Source organism: Loa loa, assembly GCF_000183805.2.
Source record: "Loa loa unplaced genomic scaffold supercont3.31, whole genome shotgun sequence".
Classification (NCBI taxonomy): domain Eukaryota; kingdom Metazoa; phylum Nematoda; class Chromadorea; order Rhabditida; family Onchocercidae; genus Loa; species Loa loa.
The window spans coordinates 217,367-227,294 of NW_018108211.1; the positions used below are offsets into that span (position 1 = coordinate 217,367).

The 9,928-nt window shown below is 42.6% G+C and overlaps 2 protein-coding genes across 2 annotated transcripts in view; one reads left to right on the forward strand and one right to left on the reverse strand.

Moving 5' to 3' along the window:
* Window positions 1-1,108, forward strand: part of LOAG_16960 (60S ribosomal protein L9) — a 1,791-nt gene extending 683 nt beyond the window's left edge. The window contains exons 2-3 of the mRNA XM_020449614.1: window positions 103-235; window positions 775-1,108. Of these exons, the coding sequence (XP_020306826.1) occupies window positions 103-235; window positions 775-875 (234 nt within the window). The 3' untranslated portion in view covers window positions 876-1,108. The remainder of the gene's footprint in view (window positions 1-102; window positions 236-774) is intronic.
* Window positions 1,109-2,326: 1,218 nt separating this feature from the next.
* LOAG_16961 (collagen alpha-1(IV) chain) overlaps window positions 2,327-9,928 on the reverse strand; it is a gene marked incomplete at both ends in the record, with an annotated part of 8,963 nt that continues 1,361 nt past the window's right edge. Inside the window, 19 exons of the mRNA XM_020449615.1 lie at window positions 2,327-2,425; window positions 2,491-2,649; window positions 2,725-2,874; window positions 2,952-3,094; window positions 3,306-3,635; window positions 3,819-4,004; window positions 4,234-4,449; window positions 4,547-4,735; window positions 4,853-5,048; window positions 5,159-5,454; window positions 5,604-6,329; window positions 6,458-7,031; window positions 7,168-7,298; window positions 7,524-7,590; window positions 7,698-8,305; window positions 8,393-8,639; window positions 8,815-8,939; window positions 9,050-9,230; window positions 9,302-9,523. Of these exons, the coding sequence (XP_020306827.1) occupies window positions 2,327-2,425; window positions 2,491-2,649; window positions 2,725-2,874; window positions 2,952-3,094; window positions 3,306-3,635; window positions 3,819-4,004; window positions 4,234-4,449; window positions 4,547-4,735; window positions 4,853-5,048; window positions 5,159-5,454; window positions 5,604-6,329; window positions 6,458-7,031; window positions 7,168-7,298; window positions 7,524-7,590; window positions 7,698-8,305; window positions 8,393-8,639; window positions 8,815-8,939; window positions 9,050-9,230; window positions 9,302-9,523 (4,845 nt within the window). The remainder of the gene's footprint in view (window positions 2,426-2,490; window positions 2,650-2,724; window positions 2,875-2,951; window positions 3,095-3,305; window positions 3,636-3,818; window positions 4,005-4,233; window positions 4,450-4,546; window positions 4,736-4,852; window positions 5,049-5,158; window positions 5,455-5,603; window positions 6,330-6,457; window positions 7,032-7,167; window positions 7,299-7,523; window positions 7,591-7,697; window positions 8,306-8,392; window positions 8,640-8,814; window positions 8,940-9,049; window positions 9,231-9,301; window positions 9,524-9,928) is intronic.

Genomic DNA, 9,928 nt, shown 5'->3' on the forward strand with positions numbered 1-9,928 from the left:
TATATATATATATATATATATATATATACACATATACATATATAGGCGTAGTGGCGGAAGTGTTGTCCTTATGTCCAATAACTCAGCGTGTTATTGTTTCAGATTCGAAATTTTTTGGGAGAAAAATTTACAAGACGTGTCCCACTTCCGGAAGGTGTTACAGCAATGATGTCCGCCACCCAGAAGGACGAATTGATCGTTGATGGCAATGATTTACAACTTGTTTCACAAGCAGGTCAGTTATAATTCACTGAAAGAAATTAGGTGATTCTATATCAATTATTTTTAGTTCTATGTTCATGAATAAGAGTCATACACTTTGCTAATATCCGAGGTTTCTCCATATTGATGGCTTCATGTTAGTTTCTTTATCCGCTAGACAACTTTTAATAGTCAAAACTTCTTACAATAATGAAGAAAAAGTTGACAGTTTACTTGTAACATGTCATTCAGTCGTTAGCGTAATTTCTATCGTTTATAAATATTGAAGTGTTGAAGGATTGAAATTAGTGTTCCCTTGGCGGATATTGAATATTGAATATGTATTCAAATATATTGAATATTTGAATATGTATATTGAAGCTGTATGTAGGAAGTCTTATGGCGGTGCTCAGCGTTCAAGTGCTAAAAAACATTCTGCTCTAAACTTTTGGACTCTTAATTGCAATTATTTAGGCGGAAATATTGCATACTTCACGGGCAGGTTGTAGTCATTATATTTCAAGCTGTACCGTTTCTTCTTATGTGGACTGACTGGTTAAATATTCTTTTCAGCTGCACGTATTCAGCAATCAACGACAGTAAAGAACAAGGATATTCGTAAATTTTTAGATGGTATATACGTCAGTGAGAAGACAACTATCGTTGATAATTAAATCATGCAGTGTTTTATTTGTTTCTTGTTTTTTTCTAATGTAATTGCCATAAAACTGTTGTATCATGCAGTTTTTCTGCCATATTGTCTCAAGTTTACGGAAGTTTAGGCGATTGTTTAAGCTTTGGTCAATTAATGCGACCCTGTCGATCTTTTGAAAGAGTTGGTTTGCTTAACGTTTGCGGATTTAATGAATATATTCCGCTAAATTTTTGATATAGTGTTAAATTTTGGCATCTAAAATTGCTGAGTAGCAAATGACTAGAGTTTTGACTATGGTTTGATGGGTCGCACGATGGGTGGACTCTTCCTTAGTTACATTATGCTGAATTTTTTTTACCCTATCCTCAATAAGGGGGTAAGAGTTTAGCTATTGAAGAGTGAAGTTTAAATAAGATAAGTAAATGATTTACATATGGCTTCCATTTAAATTACTTGGTTGACCAATAATTTTGAGGTATGGGGAGGGATGTCTCTTTCGATTAGATTTGAAAATTCGCACTTAGACTAGTAAGTGTATTTGGAAGGGACTGTTAAAGTTATTACGGAGTAGAAGGCGAGCTTAGTACTTCGTTATTATCTTTTTTCACAATAATCATTGCTGTGGCTGACAGATGTTCCTGTTATTTTAACTTCTGCTGTATGTTTGGCAAAGTTACACAGGGATTTGGACCAGAATCTACCTTGAATATGCTCTTACTGCAGAACAACGATAGAAATGCTTCATTTAAATATCTTGGCAGGAAGTCCACAATATACAAGGGAAAAACAAGAAACAAATTCCGGTTTTTACTATAACTGTAATAATTCTTATACATGCAGTGTAATGAAACGGCAGTTATTGCGCTTGAAAAAGAAGGGAGGTGCAGTCAAAATCTTCGGAATTTTAATTTACATGAAATGATGGGGAAGGAACACCGTTTATATAGCGCCGGTTCTGTTTTTTTTTTTTCCTCTGGAAACGTCTTCTGGTTACTTGATGTCAGTTTTCTGAAATAAAAGTCGGAAATTAATAATAGAGAATAATTCATAAAATCCCACAGATCCATTGTTTTTTTTTTTTTCTATTCGGATCTGAACACTTTTTCTGAATACTTCTTTAATATGCTTTTGCTCGATGTTTCCAACGAGTACTTCACAGACGAATGATCAAAAGAGATAAATAGTTTCGAAATTAGAATCTAGTCTCAGGTAATGTTTTAATCAGTCAGAGAAATTTTAGTAGTGGAGCAGAAAGGAAGACGAACAACTGAGACATTCTCAAAAATTTTCCCGAGGATTCAATAAGCGGGCGAAATGTGAGAGCTTTTAGGTGTTATTGGTACTCCCAATGTGCTTATCACATTGAATAATCGGGCGACAATTCTGATGCTGTTTCCGTTTAGGAAGATATGATTGAAAGTGGGTGAAAGTTCAAATGTCAAATGTGTATACAAATAAAATGTGCATATCTTACCACTTGTTTTTGAGACATACTTGGCATCTACTCACGCGGTCTTTCAAACCACCCGCTTTAAGTGTTTGTGACATCGGTTTTCGCCATTGTTTATTCTGGAAAGTAGATGTAGAGGACCTTTATGGAAGGATATTCGAAAGTTTGACCATTCAAAAATTACTTTATCGATGATGGCTAGCCAGAAACCGTGATTAGTTGCATAATAATTGCACGTTCCTCGGCCGTGGCATTCAATAAATGGTACTGCTCGGAATTCTTCCAAACAACTTCCTGGCGACTCCAAATTCTGTCCAGTTCCTTCGGCACCAGCAGCTGTATGCTATAAAGTAAGTATGACATACTTATCATAAGCTAAAGAATAAAAGGATATCAAGTCCAAAAAACCGAAACATACCATGACAAACGAATAACCGGAATACAGAGGAGACCATCCGTGTGGACATTGGGGTACATATGAATCTTGTGAATGTATTGCCAGGATTTGTGTTGGTACTTCGCAAACCGCACATCGCGAAATATATGGCCTTATAGCTGTACCAGACACCTGTAAAACCAAGAAATTGCGTCTTTCCAGGTAAATGTTAAAAAAAAAGGAATGCATAAGTACGGTGTTAAACTCACCGGATTCATCATCTGTGTCATTGGTTCTGCGGTGGAGAGCCAGAAGGAGTAGTCGTTCCTGCTGGAAACATGACAAACGCTGTTCAAATTGCAGAACATGAATGGCATTGGACTGAATTTCGATAAGCACGACCCTGGTTGACCTAAATTAATGATCATCACTTACAGTTGAATCCTTTTTGAGTCATATTTGAATGGAAACACCAAACAGAATGTCCCAGCATCTTCAGTCGCATTCAAAGATATGTGGGGAGATTTTCGGTGATCAGCGATCATGAGATGAATCAATAAAATAAAACTATTATTTGTCCATCTGATTTTCAGGCTATCTTGGTAACTTAAAAACCGCCTCACCAAGATCTTGACCACTAGCACGTCCATTTCCCTGTACGTACAGCAATGAATAACCACTCCATAACATTTGCGATCCAGCCGGACATCGTGGTATTTCAGCTGCCTGCGAATGCCTTGCGAAAGTGAAACCACGTGATGGTGCCCAGCCACCTGGTGGCCCTGGAAATCCGGGCGGTCCCGGTGGTCCTGCTTGCCCGACACGTCCTACTGACCCCGGAAATCCGTTCGATCCCATCTCACCCTTAGTACCTGGTATACCAGGAAGTCCAGAATTACCTGGTGGACCAGGTAGACCCGGAAACCCTGCTGGTCCTGGTGGTCCTCGCATGCCTAAAAATTCATTTAAATATTCTCTGCTATTATCTCATGGCTCAGGTCACTTTCAAGTTTGCACATAACTTACATAATTACATAATACATAATACATAACTGTAGGTGATTACTTAATCACCTATAATAAATTTCACAAATGAGCCTGATTGAGCAATATCCTGAACAGACAGCAAGTGTTACCTTGGCTCCCAGTTTCTCCTGGATAGCCTTTCTGTCCAGCTAATCCAGCAGATCCTTGCTCACCCTTAGGTGAATGCAAGAACTGATTATAAACAGCGGGTCTACCAGGAGGACCAGGTCTTCCAATTGGCCCCATCGGTCCCTGCAAACCTGGCACGCCTGGCAATCCATCGTCACCATGTGCTCCTGTAAAAACTTTTATCTTGTTAATATAAACTTCTAAGAAATGTCAGTCAGCTTCATACAACTAGAAGATACTCGGATTGCACCGAACCTTGGAATATAACACTGTACTCAGAATAGTTATTCTCAGAATAGTTATTCTATCAACTCAGAAATACTCAGAATAGTTATTCTATCAATTAAACCAAAGAAATATTTGTGGAGAAAATTAGTTAAGTAGGAAAACAAATACCTTTCTGTCCTGGGATACCGGGTAGTCCTGATAGCCCTACATTACCAGGATAACCTGGCACACCTGAAATACCGGGCACACCCTGTTCTCCCAGATATCCAGGAATTCCATCTTTTCCTGGTATTCCTGGCAAGCCGGAAAGACCTCTTTCACCTTTCGCGCCTGGAGAGCCATCCTTTCCTGCTGGTCCAGGTGATCCATGAGCTCCGTCACGACCTACAACATGTCATGTAAAATAAGTGTTCAACAATGAAAGAAGCAAAACAGGAAGTAATAGCTTGGATCTAATTTTATGAACGATAAGCATAATTACCTCTCTTGCCCGGAATCCCAGGAATGCCTTTTTCACCATGATAACCTGGGAGACCATCGGTACCACGCATACCAGGTGCACCAGCAATACCTGTTCTGCCTCCTTCACCAAATTCACCTTTAAGACCTGATAAACCAGGCTTGCCATCAATTCCAGGATAACCTGTATCTCCCGGTGGGCCTTGAACTCCTAAAAAAACGATTGTTTTGTTTAGCGGCAATTAAAAGTGTGAACTTCATATGTTACGTTTTCTGATAATTATAATCGCTACGAAAGTAATATTCTGTCAGTTCCTGTGAGACTTACCGAATCCAGGTGCTCCTGGCAGACCAGAAAGTCCATCATTACCTCGGACACCAGCAATTCCAGGGAAGCCATCCACACCTGCAGAGCCTGGAGCACCAGTGTCACCACGTAAACCTTTGATTCCTGGTATGCCTGGCAAACCTGCGCTACCCGCATCACCAGATATGCCTGGCAATCCAGATAAGCCCATTTCACCCTGAAATTGTTTGAAATACAACACTTCAGCCAGAGAGATGTTCTTTTGTTAAAAAAAAAACACATTTTCAAATCAATCTTCATTTACCAGAGAATATTATATTAACTAACCGGTGCACCGACTGCTCCTATTGGGCCAGCAGATCCAGGAGCCCCTGATTGTCCAACTTCTCCTTTTCTGCCGTCTGCTCCTGATTGTCCTCTTTGACCTTTTAATCCAGGCTCACCGGGAAGACCAGCATGACCTTTTTGACCCAACGTGCCATCTGGTCCAGGTGGGCCTTGAAGACCAGGGACACCTGGTAGTCCTGGCAACCCACGTTCACCTTTGACACCAGGTACACCTGGTTGTCCATCAAAACCACGTCCACCACTTCTTCCCACATCGCCTTGCTCACCTTTGCGTCCTGTGAAATAAGCGTTATTCTTCAGACAAACTATTAGCAGCAGGAAGAATTTTGTAAAATTGCATTAACAACATCACACTGATTACCACAGTGCATATTTAGTAAAATGCCTTTATCCAATAAGAAATAAACTTCGACACAGGTCACACCTGGATATCCAATCATTCCTGGCAAACCAGGAAATCCATCAGTTCCATCGATTCCATCTCTACCAGGTTCTCCTTGGGTGCCTTGCAAGCCTGGTAAACCAGGATAACTGTTTCCCATTGAACCAGATTCTCCTTTAGTTCCCGGTATTCCATCCTGTCCAGGCAGACCAACAGGGCCTTGTGGCCCCGGTAAACCGACGTCACCTGGCGATCCTGGATGAGCAAATCGTCCAGGTTCCCCAGGCATACCTTTTATGCCAGGCAAACCAGTAAGACCCGGAGCTCCAGATAAACCAGGAAGCCCTTCGAGTCCAGAAGCACCAGGTAGACCTGGTTCACCATCAACACCCTGTAATCCAGGTAGTCCATCAAGTCCACGATCTCCTGGTATACCAGAGAGACCGAGCTGTCCTGATACCCCATCTACACCTCGTTCGCCTTTCATTCCCGGATAACCGGGTACTCCATCTTCACCAGGAGATCCTGGTTTGCCGGGCGTTCCAACTTTCCCAGGCAAACCTGGCAGCCCAGGGAAACCTGCTTCTCCTTTAATTCCAGGCAAACCATTCTTGCCTGGAGCACCACTTTTCCCTTTCACTCCTGGAATCCCTGGGGTACCAATCTCTCCTGCTCGTCCTGGACGTCCTGTTTTTCCAGGTATCCCAGATAAACCACGTTCACCTTTTATTCCAGGGATTCCAACTAATCCAGGATAGCCATTTTCACCTGCAATGCATTCTCACATTCTTTGTTATTCACATTATTACATCAGAAAGTAACCTCTGCTTATCACAAAAATTCTATTTATTTCTCCCTTGAACTTCAGAAAACAAGGAAATGATTGTTACCCTTACCTTTCACACCTCTTGCACCAGCAACTCCTGTCTTTCCTTGTGCTCCTGGTTTTCCAGCATGTCCTCGGTAGCCAGGTCTACCGCTTTCACCTTTCACTCCAGGGAAACCAACTTGCCCGGTTAAGCCTAGACCTGGCTCTCCACGTAAACCTGGTAGGCCGCTGAGACCAGGAAAACCGCCTACTCCTGATAATCCTATTTCACCAGGAACTCCAGGATACCCATTGTCTCCCAGCAAACCAGAAAGTCCGGGGATTCCACTCTCTCCTGGCTTCCCAGGATATCCAATAATCCCGGGTTCACCAACTCTTCCTGGTAATCCATCGATACCGGGTGCACCTGGTAAGCCGGGAAGACCATCAGCTCCACGCGTTCCCTTGAGTCCTGGTGCTCCATCATAACCATCACGACCAACTAGACCTCTAATTAGACCACTGTATGGAGGTCCTTGCGGTCCCATCGGTCCAGGAAGACCTGGTAAGCCATCAGCACCTCGTTCACCTTTTGCCCCATCTAAACCAGGTGGGCCTGGATATGAATCACCTGGTGGTCCGATTGCTCCAGATAATCCAGGCTAAAATAATTTGCATTTCAGAAATATATGAATGAAGCAAATAATTTTAACTTTTTTAGAAATAATTTCGTTCTTAACATTCGGTATAAAAACCGAACGCTACTCGGCAACTGAAGCATTGAAAATACAAACTCACAGCTCCATCACGACCATGTTTTCCATTAATTCCAGCTAAGCCTTTTTCCCCCAGCAGACCAGGTGCTCCATCCAGACCTGATGGTCCGGGCAATCCATCTAGTCCAGGATTTCCTCGTCCTCCAGAAATACCTGAGAACAATTGTAAAATGATATAATGTGTTATGAAGAAGAATGAGCAATAAATTTCTCACTGATTTTGAATTGAGTTATGTCAGAAGTTTAAATTTTTAAAATACTGAATTTATAGAGCTTGTTGCCATCGGTAGTTTTGAAGTTGTCTGAAGTGAAACAAATTGCCTGATTCTCCTCGTTCTCCTTTGATCCCGGGGAATCCTCGAGGATTCTCCATGCCACCAAGAATCTCGCCCGCCTCGCCTTTCATCCCTGGGTAACCCGGTAGTCCTGGTAGACCTTCGGAACCCTGCAAAAACACCAAAATTACTGAACATTTCGTGCGTTTTGGCGGAAATTTCCAAGTCTTCAGCACCAATAAAAAAATTCTGAGAATAATCAATATGACATCAATACCTGTTGTCCATCCGAGCCCACACGTCCTGGTTTTCCAGCTACACCTTTTATTCCAGGAAGACCTTGATTTCCATTTGGACCCACTGGACCTGGATATCCTTCCTGACCTGGAAGACCGGCATCTCCCTTTTGTCCTGGCGTACCCGGTGCGCAATATCCGCAGTCATCACCCTTTTCTCCAGGATATCCTGTACCACCTGGTATTCCATCCAAACCTATTCGTCCATTCTCTCCAGGTGGACCTATTAGACCAACCATACCTGGTGGGCCAACTTTCGAAACACCAGTCCCAGGAAATCCTTTCAGACCAGCTAATCCAGGATCACCCACATCACCCGGCACTCCAGTAAAACCATCGCGACCAGGCCTTCCTTCCAATCCTGGTGGCCCTTGAATATCGAAGCCTGGTAAGCCTGGTTCACCCGTAATTCCACAGTCACCGGGGGTGCCCGGTGCTCCTGCATCTCCTACGTAACCTGGATTCCCATCTGCACCACGATCACCTTTCTCAGAAAAACCAGGTATACCACTCCGACCAGGAGGTCCTTGTGAACCAGGAGCACCATTTGGTCCTCGAGCGCCGACTGGGCCCATTCCACCTGGGATTCCTACAAAAATTCTTCATAAAATCACAGTTCGTCTTTTACATTCGTTATTGTTCATAGCTTTTGTAAGCGAGTAATTGTAGCACAAACCTGGTTGTCCTTTTTTTCCAGGTGCTCCATCAAACCCTTGCAAACCACGTGGTCCTGGCTGTCCTTTACCGACACCAAATTCACCCGGTGGTCCAGGCTCACCCTCCTGTCCGATTCGACCGTCATAACCCAATTCACCAGCAGCACCTTTCTGTCCCGAATAGCCATCGAGACCTGGTACACCTTGGATGCCAGTTTCACCTTTTTCTCCGATCAAACCCATAGGACCGTCTTTCCCTCGTTTGCCCTGCAAATAGAAAAGTATCGCCGATCGAAAAATTATCGAAAGTTTCTCAAATGCGCAAGATATCCACTGAGACGAGGACATCTGGTTTTTCGTGGAATAACCTTTGTGAAGTGAATAAAATCCGAATTTAGAGTGCGCTTAAAAGCAAATTGCTTTTAAAAGCAAATTGTCTTACTCTGGCTCCCAAATCACCAGGATCTCCTTTTTGTCCCTTGATTCCAGGGAATCCATGCACCCCATCACCTCCAGCAAATCCAGGAGGTCCAACCGGACCAACTCGTCCTTTCTCACCTTTCAAACCTATAATATTTTATTACGGTAATTTAACTACGGTAAAAAAAAAAACAATGGCAGTAGGACTTCACTTTCAAAGTATTGTGCCATTTTCCCAATAATACTTGACAATGTACCTGGTTGTCCCACAGGTCCTTGAATCACTTCCGTTTCTTCAGGAGCAGATGCACCAGCAAAACTGCCTGGTGGTCCAGGTGGTCCTGGTGGTCCTGCTAAACCTTTTTCACCTTTCATACCCGGTGTTCGAATTCCCATGCGTCCTTTTGGACCTTGAGGACCAGGGAAACCTGGTGGACCCTGCAAAAAAATTGCTGCAGATAGATCAAAGAATCTTATTGTCAGGAAAAAAGTTGGAGGATGTGACTTACATACGGTCCAGGATCTCCTTTCGCACCTTTCGGTCCAGGTAATCCAGACAAACCTGGTGTGCCAGGTAATCCAGCACGACCTGAATCGCCTCGTTCACCTTTTCTGCCAATTGAATTGATACCTCCTTCGCCTGGTGGTCCAGGGTATCCAGATCGACCTGGTTCACCGGGTGGGCCTCTTAAGCCTGGAGGACCCGCTAAGCCTGGTAATCCTGGTCTTCCCTGCAAAACTATAAATGTAATGAAGGGATGATGAGTGCAATGCTAATGGTTCCTTTGATGACTAGAAGTTACTGGTAAGTTTAGTGATAGCTACAATAGATGCAAAAACAAGACTACAGTCAAACAAAAGCAAAAATTTATCTCAATATAAACACTATTAAAGGTTGATTTCATTCGATCTATCTGTTCATTTGCATTAAACAGTGAACAGAGCGTGAACCAAAAAGTCTTAACTTTTTGATAATGGAGCTAGTTATTAAAGGTCTTCAGAGATGGCAGCTGACAAATCTTGGTGGATTCAAAAAGCGAAAGAAATCTCATTCAGGAGTAACAGTTCAGATTTTAATCCTTAAAAAATTCTACCCTAGGAAACGATACATACTGCAAGAAATAAAAAATTACATT